The sequence below is a fragment of the Palaemon carinicauda genome, chromosome 27 (genome assembly GCF_036898095.1).
Source record: "Palaemon carinicauda isolate YSFRI2023 chromosome 27, ASM3689809v2, whole genome shotgun sequence".
Classification (NCBI taxonomy): Eukaryota; Metazoa; Arthropoda; class Malacostraca; order Decapoda; family Palaemonidae; genus Palaemon; species Palaemon carinicauda.
The window spans coordinates 90,699,849-90,721,443 of NC_090751.1; the positions used below are offsets into that span (position 1 = coordinate 90,699,849).

General features: G+C 42.3%; 1 protein-coding gene across 1 annotated transcript in view; it reads right to left on the bottom strand.

Annotated features, from left to right (window-relative positions):
- Window positions 1-219: 219 nt before the first annotated feature.
- The window catches only part of LOC137621027 (ATP-dependent RNA helicase DHX30-like), a 65,896-nt gene continuing 44,520 nt past the window's right edge, over window positions 220-21,595 (bottom strand). The window contains exons 6-11 of the mRNA XM_068351467.1: window positions 7,886-8,034; window positions 6,732-6,846; window positions 3,588-3,780; window positions 2,493-2,571; window positions 1,135-1,266; window positions 220-372 (exon numbers count right to left, since the gene is read on the bottom strand). Of these exons, the coding sequence (XP_068207568.1) occupies window positions 220-372; window positions 1,135-1,266; window positions 2,493-2,571; window positions 3,588-3,780; window positions 6,732-6,846; window positions 7,886-8,034 (821 nt within the window). The remainder of the gene's footprint in view (window positions 373-1,134; window positions 1,267-2,492; window positions 2,572-3,587; window positions 3,781-6,731; window positions 6,847-7,885; window positions 8,035-21,595) is intronic.

A 21,595-nucleotide genomic window follows, 5' to 3' on the forward strand; every position in this document is an offset into this window, starting at 1 on the left:
CCTAAATGAGGCATTTAAAGCCCATGTTTACTAATACTTGTGGTGTAAGGATGTCATGAGATGCCAGCGGTCTCTCATTGTTGCCAGAGTTTTAGTTAGAATGTTCCAGCTTTGTACTCTATTTCATGTTTTCCTCTCTTTTTGGTTCTTTTTTTGTTGCTCTCTGTTTACTTTTTGTTCTATCTTTGACCTTAGGTAACACTGGCCTTGCTATAAAGTTCACGAGGACATTGTGAAAACACAATGTACATACGAAATGCAAGTAACCAAACACACATGCAACATAACTTCTATACGTCTTTGGAAACTCTGGCTGTTCTTCTCATAGTTCATATTTTGCATTCCCTTACCCTCTACCAATGCCTTCCATATCTGTCAGATGTACAAGATTTCAAAATATAAGTGAAAAAAATTGCTATATATGGGCAAAATATAAACACGCAAAGACGATTCTGTCAAACTCAGTCAAGCAGACAATGCAGTAAAGATGAAGTCATCATTTAAAGTCCACTTTATCTACATTAATTGTAAAAATAATTGGCTGAAACTTCTGGGGAGCATGTACGATATTTTTCTGCATACATAGAAACAATAATAGGATAATTCAATTCCTGAAAGTTATGTCAAAACACCTTAACGGACTGTCCCCTTAATCAATTTGCATTTAAATTGTGCTCTATTGTATCTTATATACAACAAGGATAAAATATATGCTAATCTTCCCAAAACATAACAGACATTAAAGGTTTAAAGGCCGCTCATGAATGGCATAGGCAAGGGAGTGCCATTGCTGTATCGAGCAGGACAATGCCCTAGAGACTGACCATATATACATATGGTCAGTGCCTAAGCCCCCTCTCCACCAAAGCTAGGACCATGGAGGGCCAGGCAATGGCTGCTGATGACTCAGCAGATAGACCTATAGACTCCCCCAAACACCCCATCCTTAGCTCACAAGGAAGGTGAGGTTGCAGCGACTAAAGAAACTAACGAGTTTGAGCAGGACTCGAACCTCAGTCTGGCGTTCACCAGTCAGGGACGTTATCACAACAACCACCACAACCTATGTCATATTTGTTACTCACCATGGAAGATGACTCAATATAAAATAACTAATAGAAATGCTTTAAATACCTTTTCATCCCTTTCCTGGGCAATAACTTTTGCCAAGGAAATTGCTGAAATTCTTCTGGGTTGTGAAATAAGAATATTACAATCAGATCCTCTTCCTTCCTTTATCCACTTGTCTAAAATCATCTGAGGAACCTAAATATAATAAAAGAGAAAGCAATTTGATAAGATTTAAAAAAATAAGTCATTTAATTTAATAACTAAAATGGGGATTTTTGACAAAGGAAGACCCTATCTTTTATAAATAACTTCATGTCTTTAATAATCCCAATCATCAGCTAACTATAACACTACATTTATGGAAAGATCTGAAATGATTTTAAGGTAAACTGTTAATCAAGTATACTTCTTTCATTATTCTAGAAGTAATTGATTAATGATTCAATTACAGTCAGACCTTAACATTTCTGGATTTGACATGTGCACATTTCATTATTAGAGGGAAGGACATAAAATTCCACATCATGAGTATTTATTCACAATTATATAACACCAAATACAGAACCAGCCATGGTAGATTAAAAAAAAAATTAAAGTATCACACAAGGCTAAGAATTTCACATATATAACATTGTCTGTCTCAACTTACTTTCCTATGTTACTTCCCTGAGAATGAAATGCTTTATTTGGTGTTATAAAATACAATGCTTTCATGTTTGATTTTCAAATACAATACAACAAACTGTTATACAAACTGTATAACAGGGGAAATCAAGTTGAGACTGATGTTACTTTTTATGCGAAATTTCAAGCCCTTTTGTAATAAGTTCCATATTTTCTGTTATTTAAATATGAATACTATTACTATAACTTATTCAGTTTTGCTCAAAGCTGAGATACACAAGTTTTTCTTAGTTATATAGGGAAATAGAGACCAAGAAATGACATTAAGGGTGCAGAAAGTATTTTTTTCTAATTTTCTTGTACTACCTAATTCCTGGGAATTTTCTGCTCTGACTTTTACAGAATATATAACCCTATCATTCAATCATTTAGAATTTCCCTAATTGAGCAGTGGTTATTAGGATTTGCTCCTATTCCAGAACAATGAACACTTTTTATGACTTTGTCTATTAAAGCAATATATCCATTAGCACAGAAAATAGTGCAAGTGCATCAAAAAGTTGTTAATGTACATCTGTAAAACAAATAAATAATAACATAATGTACTTGAAAGATGGGTAAATATATAAAAGATACTTTTACAAATGCAAAACAAGAATTCTGTAATAAGAGATAATGCATAAATGTTACAACATTCTTGGATTTCCATCCGCTGTCACATATGCACAACAATTTGGAATAAAACCATAAATTGAATAGGGTTATTCTATGGAACATTCAGCAAATCATTAACAAACCTGTGTACTTTTACCACATCCAGTGTCTCCTGCCACAACTACAACTTGATAGGCATCCAGTGCTTTTTCAAGATTGTCCCTAGAATACAAATAACACGAAGTCAGTAGAAGTATTAATTGATAAACGGAAAAAAATAAATAAATACTTAGAGCATTGAATTTTTCCTTCATTGTAGGCAAATAAACAGCAACATGAATCATAAGCATGTTTTGATCAGTCTGAATAGAAATTCTAAAATGAACAAAAATACTGCTTGGATTCCCATTAAGTCTGTGTCTGCCTCTACAGTCTTTCTCCATTGTTTCTGGATCTTTCCAGAGTTCAACAATCATTCAATTCCAAATCTACTATTAACTCTCTTAAACTAATACCCCTCCACCATTCTATTAGATCTAAATTTTGGAAATCTCTTTTTTTATGAGAACCAAATACAAACAAATCTCCATTTTCTAGTTCATATGGTGCATTTCTAAGATTTTTTTATTTTTATTCATAGTTATTGCCGCTACGTAACATCAACATGAGTAGGTTGACAAATGACATCATTGTGCACAGTAGAAAGATTAGCAAATTGTAATCAATCATGGCTCATCAATATTCAAATACGTATATATCAAATATCATTGCTACCCCTGGATAGATCAGCCACTTCTACAGAATTTCAATATAAAATAAAGTCTTTCACACTAATTCTTATATTCTTTATGAACATTTCTATAGATTACCTACAGTATACGTTTTTCTAATCATTTTCAAAAGTTCTTTACATTTCTTAAATAATTTCAAGCATTGAAAAGATATTCTGATCATATCATGAAAATACTGATTCCTTCTTTAACATAAGGCAACAAACCATTTGTTCATATTTTTTATAGCTTGGCCATACAGAGGCACAAAAACTATTTCTCGGCAGGAGCGCCAATTTTTTCCCCCTGGCCAAAACCGAAGAACTTGATAGCACATTTGTCAAAGGTGGGATCACAAGAAGGTTAACATAATTTTAAAAATCTTTTTCTAAATTTCATTAAATGGAAAGATCTAAAACTATTACATAATACCTTACAAAACACTGGAATCTTGACAAGATTACTCACTTGTAATCCAGCATTGGGAGACGAGTGCCAAACTTAGACTGAGTCGGAGATCCTGTCTTCCAATTAAGACGTTCTAATAACTCTCTACTTCGACTATGACTGGCATCTGGATTGACCACATATTCCCTTCCAGTTAATAGATCCAGTACAAAACTACTATTTTTGCCCAAGTCTTCATCTAAATCTGAGTTATCTGAAAGAAAAAAAAATAAATAAATATATAAATAAATTTCATAGTAATAAATCTATTACTGTATTTCAATGCTACAAGATTTGAGATGCAAGATTTCATCACTGAAGGAATAAGAAAGTAAATTACTATACAAATTCATGCAAGCCAAAGCCAAAGGAGGAAGCAGACTACGCAGCATATCCTCCAATATTGGACAAAAACCCCAAAAGATTTATTTGTTATTTATCTGTAATGGATTTAATTTCCCTTATCATACAGTATTACAGATACTGTATTATGCCATAACAGCGTTAGAAAAATTACATAACTACTTACAGTCTATTTGCATTGATACAGTAAGATACACACGTGAGCATTGGCCATTACAAAAATGCAAGGGTGGTAAAGCAATAACTCCTAGTAGAAAAAATCACTTTTAAGTTTATCTTACTAAAAAGGAGAACATTCTTCCAATGAAACATCCCTTACACAACTAGCCTTCCCTATTATGAACTTCCTTCTGGAGAGGAATTTATTCCTCTACCCACTCCATCTTTCAGGCTCGCTCAATATATCAGTGGATGGCTTACCCAGACAGACAGCTCTGGACACAGAAAGGACCTTGGATCTGGGTTCCTTCCAAAAGATCCTAGAATTGGTTCCAACTCTCCAAGTAGACCTTTTTGCAACTAAAGACAACCTTCTGTTTGTAATGAAAGAAAACCATAAGTCTCCACTTTACATAGCTCCAAATGTGGATTCTCAGGCAGTTGAAAGATACCTTGAATCTGGATTGGAACAGATGGTCCTCAATTTATCTATTCCCTCTGAATTTGACTTAGAATTGAATAACCTTCAGGAGTTTTCATGGATAGCTGTGCTGGAAGCTCCACATTGGCTGAATTGCCTGTGATATCCAGTGCTTCAGCATCTAAGACCCAGGTTACACCATCTTCGGTCAGCAGAGCTGAATCAAAAAGTAGGGAGTCTGAATATCTTTACTTCCTCCTTTCTGTCCTAACACCTTCACACTTAGATTTTTTCTTCCATATAAACAGTAGTGCTATATCATCCAGACCCTTTCTCAGAAGCATAATGACAAGTATCCAGCTTCTTGGCTTCCCTTCTGGTCCACCACCTCTTTGAGGATAGAAAGCTTAAGCCATCATTAATCTTGTCATACAAATTTTGTCGTAGATTTACTCAGAAATGTTTCAGAAGGTTACCAAGTCTTTTGCCTTAAAACAGCCATCTTCACCAATCCCCTTAGTATCCTAGTCTTTTGGTAGAGTACTCATCCTTCTGGAAAACTTAGATAATTCCTCCATGTCCATTAAACAGTTATTACAGAAAGATACCTTCTGATAGTTACAGTCTACGGAGCAAGAATCAGGGAGCTTACAGTATCAAGGAGAAAACAGGCGTTCATCACCATCATTTCTAACCGTCTCCTAATTCTGACACTGAGTGTTCTGTTTTTAGCAAAAAAAAAAAAAAAACTTCATAAGGCAGTCTGTTTCAAAATACCTGGGCAAACACGCTCCTTTCAACATGGGCTATCCGTATTCAAATGACCTTCCTTAGTAAGAAAACTGGTTCTCTCTTCACCCCCCCAAAACCAACGTAAGAATAATTACTTCCTTGTTAGCATTCTTCGACAATATGTAATTCTCGGATATCTAGAGGTTTACAGGTTGGACATAAGGTGTTTATAAGACACTACCTGAAACAAATCCTAGTGGTGCATTTGGTTAGGCTATTACCTTCAGTTAAGTAACATTTGAGCTTTGGATAAAGGCACAATGAAATAGAATTAAATTAAAACAATAAAAATGCTTTATTAGCCAACAAGTTATGCGTGAATTTCATAGAAAATGCATCCGTTAGCTTTACCTTAATATATAAATCTGTTTTAGAGCAAAATTAGCACAAAACAAGTCGGGAATATCAAACGCATCATACAGAACAATAAAATTTGTAATCAATGTAACCTCTGACATTTGAATGAGCCACCTTAACATTCACAATACTATAAAACACTGGCTTATTGTCTTGTCAGTGTACAGTAGAACTAATAAAAATCTCCAATCTTGTATTACCACAATTCTCTTTATATTGCTATTATCTTTTGGTGTTTAGGAACTGAAAAATAAAAACAAAGCATTTTGAATCTTGGTCAAATCATCTTTAAGATTTCAAGAATCAAAACACTTTATTAACATATCTATTATCGTATTACGTACTTGGTTTATGTTGCCAATTACTTCCTGGCTATTATCTGCCAAAGAACCCATTTCTAGGCTAGCCTAAAATTGTGATAAACAGTATAGTATCTATCAAAGTTGTTATTACTATTCCTAGATAATTAATCCCTACCATTTAATATCTTATTTTTTTCTCTAAAATTCATATCTTTAGTCTCTACAAAGATTATCAAAAGAAAAAAAAACAGGCTAAAAAATCTGATACTGTAGAGAGAAATATTTACCTTTACAAAGTAAACAAACTGATAGCAGACACGATCCCAATAAAATCTTTTTTTTTTCCTCAACACATAGCACTAAACTTTGCCTTTGACTTAAGGGAAGAAATTCTTAAAATTATCCTGATTTTGTACATAAATCGCCATCTTACACAGACCAAATCAGATACATCAGACATAGATGATCAAACAAAATAAATAAGGCAGTCATGAGAACCAAACAGGGCTGCCAACAACTAACAATGTTAGTAATACTAATCCCGAAGCTAGTAGAATACCTTTCCTGGTAACAGTTCAGGCATCAGCAGGAATAGAAAGCACGTTCAAGGAAGAGTTAGGGCCGACATTAAAATCTACTTCAAATCAGGTCAGCAAAGTTGTACTTCAAGATAAAAGTAATCAAAGTGAATTTCAAGTAAGAATCACTGAAATTATAATAATGACAATATTAGCATTCTTAAAACAAACAGATTTACTGAACCATACATACCAGAAGAGGGTTCCAAAGGAGCACCTCCAGGAATCTCTTCATCCTCTGAATCTTCTTGGTGACTCATTGGAATAAAAGTAACTTCATTTCTTTCTTCTAAATAGGGCTTTACTGCCTGTAAACAACAAGGGAAAAGCATTAGCCTCCCTAATAATTGTGTTATCTATTCATTTACATTAAAATGTATTGCAGATTTCAAAAGGTAGTAGTGTAGTTTGACAACTTTGGCAGGGTTAGATTCAAAATACGTTCAACCTAAAGATTTTGTTTATTCTCTACACTAGTTCATTGTTAGTATTTAGTGTGGTTGCCAAAATTTTTTAAATAATTGTTAATCCAGGGACTTAAAGAAGGAACACACACTGAAGGAAAGGTTAAATTCGTCATGAGTTTTCTCATTTCAGCAGATCGTTAGCTCTCTCTGTCTATTCTAATTCATCACCAAATCATATGTGAATATAATGCCTGTAATTTTAATTCATATGAACGGGTTGATTTTTCTTCTATCCCATTTACAAGATATCTCTATGGCAACCCATATTTTATATGCTCTATATGACCAAAATAATTTACATACAGAGTACTGAAAAGAAACTTATAACTAAAGACAATAATTCTATCACTGCATTGATGCAAAAAAAACTTCAACACAGTTATGATTATCTATATTGAAATTTTTCCATTTCCATTACTAGAAGTATTTAGCAATTGTTACTTATAGTATAAAATTTACAAACATCCTAGAGCTTATAGTTACCTCGCTTTACTGTAGAAACATGATGAAAAATTAAAACTAATCTTTTTTGAGAGAATAATATTCAATCTAAATTCTAAACCTTCAAGGAATTGTGTATGCTGTACAATATATTTTCACTGATTATTTTCTTGGTATGGAATTGTATCAATGACTTTCTGGGGAGAAAACTAAAAGCAAAATACAGTAAAAAACTAGAATAACACTTTACAATTGAAATACATGTTTAATATGCAATAACAAAATATTGATTCAAACAATGAACAACATACTTAATATTGCCTATGAAACATACAATACATTAATATCAAAGATCTTACCTCCGCACTTTAAAAGAAATCTTTTCTTAAAAGGAAATAACATTATCACAAGAGTTCTAAATAACCCAAAGCTTACTAACCTCTTCAAATTCATCTAACAGTTTCCACCCTTGCTCCATGAGATGAGACGGCACTGTTATAACTGGTGGACGAGACCACTCGTCGAGGAGCTTCTGTTTTTCTTCTTTAGAAACTGTAATCGGATGGCCATTCAAGGTTATGAGACTCTCTGAAAAAAATCAAGAAGTCAAGACTGAAATAAATACAATTATCGTCTTCCTCCACATCACAAATTTACAGAATTTACAAATTTACATATAAAAATGACAAATTCGTAGATAATTTGTATTTTACCTAACTATACAAACCTTAGCTATTTAATAGGGGTATTACTTTCGGCGTAGCTGAAATGACAAGCCATTAATATCTAATGAAGGTGTACTACCCACACCGCTAGTTAGCGGGGGTAGGGGAGGGTAGCTTGCTAACCCCCCTCACACACCTGTGCTTGGAGGTAGGACTTCAAGGGGGATAGGGCTGGCGGGCAAGTTTGGTTAAATAGCTAAGGTTTGTATAGTTAGGAAAATTACAAATTATCTACGAATTTGACATTTGTTCCGTAACTGGAATACAAACCACGCTATTTAATAGGGGTGACTCACCCAATAGGAAGGGTGGACGTCTCAGCCAGTTCTGGCTTTTTTGGCTTTGCCCGGGGGCTCGTTATTTGAGTGTGTAAGCACCCAAGAAATAAGGAGTCCCTGCACCTCACTAGAACCTTGCTACGCAAGAACTGCGGCCTACGCAAGCTGTGTGAAGGTATGAAGTGTGACTCGTCCTAGGAAGTTGTTCTGAAATTCTTTAGATGGAAACTCGTAGACTAGGACTTTCCCAATACCACCTCGTCAGGGTATGGGGACGTAACAGTATTAACTTAATACTAGGAACACAAGGGAGCATGGTTTACCTGCAGTGGTTTGAGGTCAGCTATGCAGAGAACCCAGGATGCTGCTTTCACCAAGAGAGGGGATGATGAAGAAAAGAATAAGGGCCAGTCAAACCTTTTCACTCATGCAGACTAAAAACCGGGTAACAATGCCCTCAACCTTCTGCTACTTGTCCAATAAGGAGCTTGAGGTTTTAAACCAGCTGTTGTGCAGCCACCACAGGGCCGATAGAGAACGTATCGAGCCTCCTGTGGGTCACGTCTTGCAGGTAGTGGGCTGTGAACGTTGTTTGACGCTTCCACACCCCAGCTTGAAGAACCTGCTTCACAGAGAAATTTCTTTTGAAGGCCAGGGACGTAGCTAGGCTATGCCCCTGACATCATGTGCTCTAGGGAGACGTGACGGAGGAGGATCTGGATTCAAGGACAGATCAATGACCCTATGAATCCATGCAGAGATGGTGTTCTTGGTGACCCTCCTCTTAGTCCTTCCTGTGCTGACGAATAGTGCTGGCACATGAGGACGGACTGCAGCTGTTCTTTTGAGGTATAGCCTCAAACTCCTTACTGGGCATAGTAAGAGATGGTCTGGGTCATCTGTTACAGAATGGAGACTAGAAATCCGGAAGGAGTCGAATCAAGGATCCACCACTCCAGGACTCTGAGTCTTAGCAATAAACTCAGGGACAAAGCTGAACGTTACCTCGCCCCATCCCCTTGAATGGGCGATGTCCTACGAGAGACCATGAAGTTCGCTGACTCGCTTGGCCGAGGCCAAAGCTAACAGGAACACCGTCTTCCAGGTTAGGTGGCGATCTGATGCCTGGTGTAATGGTTCATAGGGAGGTCTCTTAAGAGACCTGAGAACTCGAACCACGTTCCATGGGGGAGGTCTCACTTCCGACTGAGGGCAGGTAAGTTCATAACTATGTATGAATAGAGAAAGTTCTAGCGATGAAGAAATGTTCAGTCCTTTCAGCCTGAAAGCTAGACTTAGGGCTGAGCGATAGCCTTTCACCCCCGAGACTGAAAGGCGCATTTCTTCCCTCAAATACGCGAAGAACTCCGCTATTGTTGGAATAGTGGCATCGAGTGGAGAGATACCCCTTCCACAACACCAACCACAGAGGACTTTCCACTTTGACTGGTAGACTGCTGCAGATGACTTTCGCAGGTGTCCAGACAGCAACTAGTTGCGAAAATCCTATCTCAGAGAGGAGATGCTGGATAGTCTCCATGCGTGAAGTCGTAGCAAAGCTACGGCTTTGTGGAAGATGATGGCATGTGGTTGTTGAAGCAGATTGTGTCGTGGAGGGAGTTCTCTTGGTAGCTCCATTAGGAGTTGCAGAAGGTCCAGGAACCATTCTGCGTGATGCCATAGTGGAGCTATGAGGGTCATTGAAAGATTGACCAATGTTCTGGTCTTGTTGAGCACCCTCCTCATTAGACAGAACGGGGGAAAGCGTAAACGTCGATGTTGTCCCACCGTTGTTGGAAAGCATCTTGCCAGAGAGCCTTGGGGTCTGGGACTGGGGAGCAGTACAGCGGGAGCCTGAAGTTCAGGGCCATTGCGAAAAGATCCACAGTCGGAGAACCCCACAAAGTCAGGACTTTGTCGGTTACTTGATGATCCAAAGACCACTCGGTACTCACTATCTGAGACAGTCTGCTCAGATTGTCGGCGAGCACATTCCTTTTGCCTGGAATGAAGCGTGCCTATAGTGGTATCGAGTGGATTTAGGCCCATCTCAGTATCTCTACTGCTAGATGGGATAGCTGCTGCAAAAAAGTACCTCCTTGTTTGTTGATGTAGGCCACTACTGTGGTGTTGTCGCTAATCACCACCACAGAGTGACTTGCCAGGTACTGTTGGAACTGTTGAAGGGCCAGGAAGACGGCCTTCATCTCTAGGAGATTTATATGGAGATATTTTTCTGACTCTGACCAAAGGCCTGAGGTAGTGTGGTGCAGCACGTGGGCCCCCCCCCCCCCCCCCCCATTTCTTTGAAGCCTCCGAAAACAGCATCAAATCCGGGGGGAGGACGAGAAGATCCACTCCTTTTCGTAGGGTCTCGTCTGCCACCCACCACTGGAGGTCCGTCAGTTCCGCAGGTCCCATAGGGATCTGGACGTCCGGGGAATCGTAACCTTGATTCCACCGGGACTTGAGTCGCCACTGGAGGGATCTCATCCTGAGGCGACCGTTGGGAATTAGACGAGCCAGCGATGAAAGGTGACCGAGGAGACGTAACCACGATTGGGCTGGAAGTTCTTCTTGTCTGAGAAAAGGACTTGCGGCCTTCCTCAGCCTTGCTATCCTGTCGTCTGATGGGAAGGCTTTGTGGAGATTGATGTCTATATTCATGCCTAGATATACCAGTCTTTGAGTGGGAAGCAGTGAGGACTTCTCAAGATTTACCATGATCCCCAGATCTTGGCAAAGTCTCAGAAGTTTGTCCCGGTGCTGAAGAAGGGATGACACAGAGTCTGCTAGGATTAACCAGTCGTCCAGATAACGGAGGAGACAGATGCCAATCCTGTGTGCCCATGAAGATATTAGGGTGAACATTCTGGTGGAAACCTGTGGTGCTGTGGAGAGACCGAAGCAGCACCTTGAACTGATACTTTTTGTTGGATATTGATGCTCGCACAGGGGCGCGTAATGGTGCTCACGCGATGAAGAATACCAGGAATCGCACGCGGGAGACTGCTGGTGCACGCGCGTGGGAGACTGATGGCGCGCGTGCGGAAGACTGCTGGTGCGCGTGCGAGCGCGCGGGAGACTGCGGGAGCGCGAGGGAGACTGATGGCTCGCAGGAGCGTGGGCGGAAGACTGTGGGCGCACAGGAGCGCGCACGGGAGGATGTTGGCACGCGCACACGCGGGAGACTATTCGCGCGCGTGGGCGGGCAGGATCAGGGCGTCGAGTGCGCAGGCGAGAGCTTGCGTGTCCCTGAAGAAGTCGTAGGGCGAGCGCGTGCAGGAGAGATACCCCTAGCACGCGGCCACGCAGTTGAAGGCTGTGCTGCTCGTGGGCGCGCGTCTTGTGGGCGTGTCAGAATGATGGCGCGCAACTGCAGGAGAGGATGGGCAAGGGCGAGCGTATCCTCATGAATACATGCAGGTGAATGCGCGTGTCAGCACGATGGAGAAAGCTGGCGCGTAGGTGAGCGCTAGCGCATGGGAGAAGTCAACTTAGACTTCCCAACAGCGCCCAGATCAGAAGATCGTGGGCGCGCAGGAGAGATGACTGCTGGGCGTGAGCGCGGGCGGGCGCGGGCAAGCGCTGGCGCGCAGGAGATCATTGGCACGTAGGAGAGCGCTGGCGTACAGGAGGGCGCTGGCGCGCAGGAGGTTCATAGCGCGCAGGTGAGGGTTGGCGCACAGATGGGCGTGGGCGAGTATCTGTTTGCTCAGGCAAAGCCTGGCGCGCAGGTGCATAGCGCGTATGGGAATTATGCGCGCGTTGGCGCATACGCCCTTGATGCCCTGTATTAGGGTTAGATGACGAGGCCTGACGAGCGTGGAGGTCATGATCGTTGGCGCGTAGCACGCATCAGCATCCAAGAAAGGCGACGGCAGGTCGGCAGGTCTGACGGGTGGAAGGTCGACGTGTCCTTTGAAAGGACGACCTTCCACCGAAGGGGATCGCCAACGACCCGCAGAAAGGTCCAGGACCAGAGTAGGAACAGTCGGTGATAACGAGGCTCCTCTGCGGGGGACTGCAACGAAGATGTAGAATCAAAGAGGCGCCTCCTCACCGCAGGTGAAGGAAGGCCTCTCTGACGAAGAGGAAGGTGAGCCTTGCGACGAATACGCCCTCTAGGAGCCGTTGGATCAGCAAGCTGACCCTCTGCAGTCCTCCGAAGAGGAGTCTCTGTAAGTGAACTCCCCGAGGGAGAGAAACACCAGCAGGAGAGACTGTTGGACTTAGTTTCTCCCTCGTTGGTTGAACAGGAACGGGAGAAACTAAGCCGTCAGCTACTGTAGGGTTTGAAGAGGCAGAGGTGATGGGTGATACCGCATTGGATACCTCTGACACCACAACGTCGACAATCGACAGAGGATCAACCTCTGCCGGAGGCGACGATTGCTTGACAGCGGCACCCAATCGGATGTGGTCAAGTAAGATTTCCTTGAAGGGCAAACCCTCGAACCTCAAGGAAGACCAAAGCTGAAATAAAGGGATTAGAGACAAATCCTCCCCCGGGGGGGAGAGGTGGAGTTGCTTCGCTAGGGTAAGCAATCCCATCTCTCGAACCCCGAGTTTGGAAAACAGTACAACGGTCTACGCTACCACTCGACGGTCTCTCGAAAGAGACCGACCGAGTGCGAGCTTCGGAGGAGGTTTGAGCAACGGAAGAAGAGGCCTTGGGTTTTTCTCCTTTCAAAGAAACCTTCGAAGGAGAAATATCCTGTTTGGACTTCTTCCGTCGCTGTGAAAACCTCTCCCACTGGGAGGTAGACCACTCCCTATACTTGTCATCTCTATCGCATTGTTAACCTCTACAGGAAGGACAAAGGGCGTGAGGGTCAGTCTCAACCACCGACATGAATGTTCTACAGGGGCGGTCGGGTAATCCAGGGCAGGTGCGCATAATAGCAGAGGCCAACTTCACACACAAAACTGTCAACGAAAAAGAAAAAATGCATTAATGGCTGCCAAAGAGCGGTGAGAATGATAGCGGACACGTCCGACTACCATCCGAGCCAAGGGCAAAGTGAGTTCAAGCACAGGTGTGTGAGGGGGGGTAGCAAGCTACCCTCTACTACCCCCGCTAACTAGCGGTGTGGGTAGTAAACCCTCGTTAAATTTTAATGGCTCGTCATTTCAGCTACGCCGAAAGTAATACCCCTATTAAATAGCGTGGTTTGTATTCCAGTTACGGAACAACTATATTGTTAGAAAAGTAAGTTTCCTCATTTATCTTTAATCTGGAATGTTATTCATTCTTTTTGGCGACTCTTCAAATACACCAAATTCCAATTTTAAGTGCTTATCAAATCTTATAAATTCCAAACATCAGTTATAAATAAAACAACAATTTAGTATGACTGATGCATTTTTTAAGGGGCACAATGATGACATAAGGCCTCATTTTGATGTAAAGCAAGAGCGTGAACTTATAATTGAGAGGACTTGCTTCTAATATTGAGATTTTTTATTTGAACGAGAGGATTCATTTCTACATCAACAGGATCTTTAATTATCCTGCGTTTAGGTGATGTCTCTGGAACTCTACAATAGGTGAAGAGAAAGCAGCAGTAGCAGCATATACCGAAAAACTTTCAGCACCAACACTCTTCTTTCTCTCCCAAGAGAGATCACCCACCATAGGAAAAGAAGGGCAGCGGCCATCTTATCCACCAACCTTGCATATGCTAAAAAAGTACGATGATTGTTGGAACCGATGATTCTTCCCACAGTGGAACAACCCTTGGAACTCACTCACTCTTTGCACAAGACCACACAAAGGTAAGAGATGTGATAACACCTCTACCGAGAACAATGCACTCCCTAGGGTTCTCTGTGCCAACATTTCTTCCAGCTAAGGACAACAAGGCACAAAAATGAGAGGTTCCTGGGACTTGCACTGTTTCTCTCATGGGGAGAGAAACGGTAGAGGTTACACAAACGTAATTCCCATTGATAGAAGTCATCAGCAAAGATGACTAGGCAAAAACACGTTGGGGTGAAAGGAAAAATAAAAGTTTGTTTTTCCTAAGTTGGGTTGCTGAAAACGACACTCACAGGTTAGAGAACACAACGCAGGTGAACTCTTCTTCCCATGGAGGGCCACTGAAATCCAAGGGTAACTTCCTTAGGATCACGTACTTATCATCGATGTCATACGCACACACGAAGGGATAGGACAGGAACAAATGTTCTTGACAGCAAATTTACTTTGGAGAAACACACTAGGTCTGTTTCTTCTTTAATTGCACAAAAAATTAGGTTATTAAGAAAGTCTTTTGAAGATTTTCAGTGATCAATCTATTCTAAAGAAGTGTTTTAATTCTTTAGTTCTACCTTGTTTCGAGTATTGTTCTCCTGTCTAGTCTTCAGTTGCTGATTCTTATCTTAATTTGTGAACAGGAACTTAAGGTCTATTAAATTTCTTATTCCTGATCTAGATACTAATCTTTAACACCGTCGTTCAATTAGTTCATTATGCATGTTGCATAAGGATTTTTATAATTCTGATCACCCTTTACATTCAGATCATCCAGGAAAGTTCCATCCTGTTCATAATACTAGACATGCAGTTAATTCTAATAGTCAGGCCTTCTCCATTATGAGGTTCAATACTACACAGTACTTTAGAAGTTTTATTCCAGCTGTGACCAAGTTGTGGAATGATCTTCCTAATCGGGTACAGTAGTTGAATCAATAGAACTTAAAAAGTTCAATCTTGCAGCAAATGTTTTTATGTTGAACAAGTTGACACAAGTTCTTTTATAGTCTATATATGAATTATCTGTTTTAATGTTTTTTAAATATTTTATTTTAATTTTTCCTCACTTCTAATTTATTTTCTTGTTTGCTTTCCTCACTGGGCTATTTTTGGAACCCTTGGGCTTATAGCATCTTGCATTTCCAACTAGGGTTGTAGCTTGGCTAGTAATAATAATAATAATAATAATAATAATAATAATAATAATAATAATAATATTGGCAGGTAAACAGGAAATTATAACAAAAACAGTTGATCGAAATCACAGCATACCCTTGCCTCTAAAATCCCTCGAACAAAATTGCAAGGACCTATTTCAAACAGAGAAAAATTAAAAGACTAAATCAACCAGATGCAGACACTCAATAGTAAATCCGTACTCACAGGCTGCCGAAGTTAAATTGGAGGTTGCTCTACCTGTCAGGTGAGTGAGGCTCCTGCCACCTAGTGACCAACAATGTATGTCTTGTTAAAAGCCTAACGATCATTCCAGCTTCATTGAAGTTATCCATCTATTAAAGGTCAATGGTTTGCATTACATGTAGGAACAGAGAAGTCTGAGGTTAATCTGTCTATCTACCATGGCACTTCGCCCCTTTTGGGGGTAAGCCGATATAAAAAAAAAAAAAAAGGTAAAATAAAAGGAATTTTTCTTCCCTTCTCTTCATACCTTCCGGCCTGACGAGGGATTCAGTTGAGTTTGGTTAGTACTACTAGGGTGCCATACTGAATCCCATAATGCCACTACCTCATTGGTCACCAAGGCAACCGGAGAAAGCAGCAGGGTCTATCGGAACTGAGTCACAATCGCTCGTCATTCATTCCTATTTCTAGAGGTAAATAGTATGATGTAAATAAAATTCTTGAAGAATGATAACAAGATCAGTCTTCAAGTAGTGACTAATTTCATATACATGACGGTTGTAACTACTCAATCTTCTAATACTTCAAACCTCCATAGAATGGGGAAAAGGCTTGTTATATTCCCTGAAGGACATACCAAGTTGGAAAAAAACTTTCACTGACTGCAGTGAAGAGATAGGAGAAGGTAAACTCAATATTCTATGATTACAAAGAAATAAAATGCTTTAAAACCCGTAACCACGAGACAACTTTCATCTGGTTGAGATATCTGATGTAAATGGAAAAAGCAGTCATATCTGATAAATTTTACGGCAGAGAACTTCAAGTTAATCACTCAATCACAGCAAATAAAAAACGTTTAAGAGCTTTTAAAGTCAACAAGGAGACTCCTGGAAATAAAAATGTTATTTTTATAATAAAATAAATTTTTGAATATACTTACCCGGTGATTATATAAGCTGCAGCTCTGCTGCTCGACAGAAAACTCTACGTTCAAAATCCGCCAGCGATCGCCATGCAGGTAGGGGGTGTACATCAACAGCGCCATCTGTCGGGCAGGTACTCAGTACTCAATGTAAACACAGAACTCAATTTTCTCCTCGGTCCACTGGGTCTCTATTGGGGAGGAAGGGAGGGTCCTTTAATATATAATCACCGGGTAAGTATATTCAAAAATTTATTTTATTATAAAAATAACATTTTTCAATATTAAACTTAGCCGGTGATTATATAAGCTGAATCACACCCAGGGGGGTGGGTAGAGACCAGCAATAATTGTTTACATTATTATGAGCTAAGGATTTTTTATTTCATTTTAGCAGTTATTCAAAATAACAAACATAAAATAAATAAGTACCTGGTAAGGAAGTCGACTTGAACAATTACTCTGCCTTTTTAAGTACGTCTTCCTTACGGAGCCTCGCGATCCTCTTAGGATGCTGATCGACCCCTAGGAGCTGAAGTATCAAGGGTTGCAACCCATACTACAGGACCTCATCAAAACCTCTAATCTAGGCGCTTCTCAAGAAAAGAATTTGACCACCCGCCAAATCAACCAGGATGCGAAAGGCTTCTTAGCCTTCCGGACAACCCAAAAACAACAATAAAAAACATTTCAAGAGAAAGATTAAAAAGGTTATGGAATTAGGGGAATGTAGTGGTTGAGCCCTCACCCACTACTGCACTCGTTGCTACGAATGGTCCCAGGGTGTAGCAGTTCTCGTAAAGAGACTGGACATCTTTAAGATAAAAAGACGCGAACACTGATTTGCTTCTCCAATAGGTTGCGTCCATTATACTCTGCAGAGATCTATTTTGTTTAAAGGCCACTGAAATTGCGACAGCTCTAACTTCATGTGTCCTTACCTTCAGCAAAGCTTGGTCTTCCTCACTCAGATGGGAATGAGCTTCTCGTATCAACAGTCTGATATAATAAGATAAGGCATTCTTTGACATGGGCAAAGAAGGTTTCTTAATAGAACACCATAAAGCTTCTGACTGTCCTCGTAAAGGTTTAGTTCATTTTAAATAGAACTTAAGAGCTCTAACAGGGCATAAGACTCTTTCTAGTTCATTTCCAACCATATTTGAAAGGCTTGGAATATCGAACGATTTCGGCCAAGGACGAGAAGGTAGCTCGTTTTTGGCTATAAAACCAAGCTGTAAAGAACATGTAGCCGTTTCAGATGAAAATCCGATGTTCCTGCTGAAGGCGTGAATCTCACTGACTCTTTTAGCTGTGGCCAAGCAAACCAGGAAAAGAGTCTTTAAAGTGAGATCTTTAAAGGAGGCTGATTGTAGCGGCTCGAACCTTTCTGACATAAGGAATCTTAGTACCACGTCTAAATTCCAACCAGGTGTAGCCAAACGACGCTCCTTCGTGGTCTCAAAAGACTTAAGGAGGTCCTGTAGATCTTTGTTGTTGGAAAGATCTAAGCCTCTGTGACGGAAGACTGATGCCAACATGCTTCTGTAACCTTTGATCGTGGGAGCTGAAAGAGATCTTTCTTTCCTCAGGTATAATAGGAAGTCAGCTATTTGGGTTACAGAGGTACTGGTCGAGGATACTGATACTGACTTGCACCAGTTTCGGAAGACTTCCCACTTCGACTGGTAGACTCTAAGAGTGGATGTCCTCCATGCTCTAGCAATCGCCCTGGCTGCCTCCTTCGAAAAGCCTCTAGCTCTAGAGAGTCTTTCGATAGTCTGAAGGCAGTCAGACGAAGAGCGTGGAGGCCTTGGTGTACCTTCTTTACGTGTGGCTGACGTAGAAGGTCCACCCTTAGAGGAAGAGTTCTGGGAACGTCCACCAGCCATTGAAGTACCTCGGTGAACCATTCTCTCGCGGGCCAGAGGGGAGCAACTAACGTCAACCTTGTCCCTTCGTGAGAGGCGAACTTCTGCAGTACCTTGTTGACAATCTTGAATGGGGGGAATGCATAAAGGTCTAGATGTGACCAATCCAGTAGAAAGGCATCTATATGAACTGCTGCTGGGTCGGGATTGGTGAGCAATATATTGGGAGCCTCTTGGTCATCGAGGTTGCGAAGAGATCTATGGTAGGCTGGCCCCATGTGGCCCACAGTCTCTTGTACACATCCTTGTGTAGGGTCCATTCTGTTGGAATTATTTGTCCCTTCCGACTGAGGCAATCTGCCATGACATTCAAGTGGCCTTGGATGAACCTCGTTACTAGTGAAAGGTTTAGATCTTTTGACCAGGTGAGGAGGTCCCTTGCGATCTCGTACAACGTCATAGAATGGGTCCCTCCTTGCTTGGAGATGTACGCCAAAGCCGTGGTGTTGTCCGAGTTCACCTCCACCACTTTGCCTTGAAGGAGGGACTTGAAGCTTTTCAAGGCCAGATGAACTGCCAGTAGCTCCTTGCAGTTGATATGTAACGTTCTTTGATGCGAGTTCCAAGTTCCCGAGCATTCCCGACCGTCTAAAGTCGCACCCCAGCCCGTGTCCGATGCGTCCGAGAAGAGAACGTGGTTGGGGGTCTGAACAGCCAGGGGCAGACCATCTCTGAGGCTGATACTGTCCTTCCACCAAGTCAGGGACGACTTCATCTTCTCGGAAATGGGGATCGAGACCGCTTCTAGCGTCTTGTCCTTTTTCCAGTAAACAGCTAGGTGAAATTGAAGGGGACGGAGGTGTAGTCTCCCTAACGAAACGAACTGTTCCAGGGATGATAGTGTCCCTATCAGACTCATCCACTGTCTGACTGAACATCGTTCCCTCTTCAGCATGTTCTGGATGCATACTTGGGCTTGACTTGTTCTGGGGGCCGACGGAAAAGCCCGAAAAGCTTGACTGTGAATCTCCATCCCTAAATACACAATAGTTTGGGATGGGACCAGTTGAGACTTTTCTATATTGACCAGGAGACCCAATTCCTTGATCAGATCTAGAGTCCACTTTAGATTCTCCAGACAGCGACGACTGGAAGAGGCTCTTAGAAGCCAGTCGTCCAAATAGAGGGAGGCTCTGATGTCCGCTAAATGAAGGAATTTGGCTATATTCCTCATCAGCCTCGTAAACACAAGAGGAGCTGTGCTTAGGCCAAAGCACAGGGCTTGAAATTGGTAGACAACCTTTTCGTAAACGAATCTCAGAAAAGGTTGGGAGTCTGGGTGGATGGGGACGTGAAAGTATGCGTCCCTTAGGTCTAAAGAGACCATCCAGTCTTCCTTTCTGACCACTGCTAGAACAGACTTTGTGGTCTCCATGGCGAACGTCTGCTTTGTGACAAAGACATTCAGCGCACTGACGTCTAGCACCGGCCTCCACCCTCCTGTCTTCTTTACCACTAAGAAGAGACGGTTGTAGAAGCCCGGGGATTGATGGTCCCGGACTTTGACTACCGCTCCCTTTTCTAGTAAGAGAGACACCTCCTGCTTCAAAGCTCGTCTCTTGTCTTCCTCTCTGTACCTGGGAGAGAGATCAATGGGACACGTTGCTAGAGGGGGTTTGCGGACAAACGGGATCTTGTACCCTTCTCTGAGCAGCTTCACAGATTGTGCATCTGCGCCTCTTGCCTCCCAGGTCTGCCAGAAGTTCTTGAGTCTGGCTCCCACTGCTGTCTGAAGAAGGAGGCAGTCAGACTCTGCCTTTAAAGGACTTGGTACCTTTCTTCTTCCCACGTCTCCCTTCGGCACGAGCACCTCCTCTGCTGGAGGCTCTGCCACGAAAGGGCGGAATGAATCTGGACGCTGGAGTGTCCATCCTGGGTCTTGACACGGAAGGCAAAGGGGTGGCTTTGCGGGCAGAGGACGCAACCAGGTCATGGGTGTCCTTCTGAATCAAAGAGGCAGCAATCTCCTTAATCAAGTCCTCTGGAAAAAGGCACTTTGAGAGGGGAGCAAAAAGGAGTTCAGATCTCTGACATGGTGTTACTCCAGCTGACAGGAAAGAGCAAAGGTTCTCCCGTTTCTTGAGGACCCCGGATACGAACGAAGCTGCAAGTTCACTAGATCCGTCTCGTATGGCCTTGTCCATGCAGGACATTATGAGCAAGGAAGATTCCTTGTCAGACGGGGAGATCTTCCTGCTCAAAGCTCCCAGACACCAGTCCAAAAAGTTAAAGACCTCGAAGGCTCTAAACACTCCTTTCAACAGATGGTCTAAGTCCGTAAGAGACCAGCATATCTTAGAGCGTCTCATGGCTAGCCTGCGGGGAGAGTCTACCAGGCTTGAGAAGTCGCCCTGGGCAGAGGCAGGAACTCCCAAGCCGAGAACTTCTCCCGTGGCATACCAGACGCTCGATCTGGAAGAGAGTCTCGCAGGGGGAAACGAAAACGCTGTCTTCCCTAGGTCCTTTTTGGACTGCATCCAGTCTCCTAAAACCCGTAAAGCTCTCTTGGACGAGCGGGCGAGGACGAGTTTCGTAAAGGCAGGCGCGGATGACTGCGTACCTGAAGCAAACTCTGATGGAGGGGAGCGTGGAGCCGCAGACACAAACTGGTCCGGATACATCTCTTTGAACAGAGCAAGAACTTTTCTAAAGTCCAAAGAGGGTTGCGTGGTCTTGGGTTCGTCAAGGTCCGTATGTGGGTCATCAATGTGGGCCGCGTCGTCATCATCAGAGAGTCCATCATCTGAGAACTGAGGAGGAAGCGGCAAAGGAGTAGGAATCGGCTGATCAGCTGAGTCCGGCAGCACGGGTGCACGCGTGACTGAACCGGACGCAACGTCATGGAACAGTTGCCCAGTCTGTGAACTGGCAACAACCATAGCAGCGCGGGGACGCATAGCGTCTACTCCAGACTGTGTAGTCTGATGTGGGCGAGCAGAGGTAACCACAATGGGTTGCGGAGGTTGACGCACCGCGTCAAAACAAAACAACTTAGACTGTTGTTGTACCTCGCGAACGTCAACGGAAGGTTCCGTGCGTCGCTGAACGTCAACATGCGGCTGGCAGCGCATGGGTGGCGGGACTCTCTCAGCTGGAGTGCGGCCGAAGGTTGCCTCAGCGTCCACAGGACGCACAACCGTGGGTGGTTGTAGGCTAGAGGTTGGTGCAGC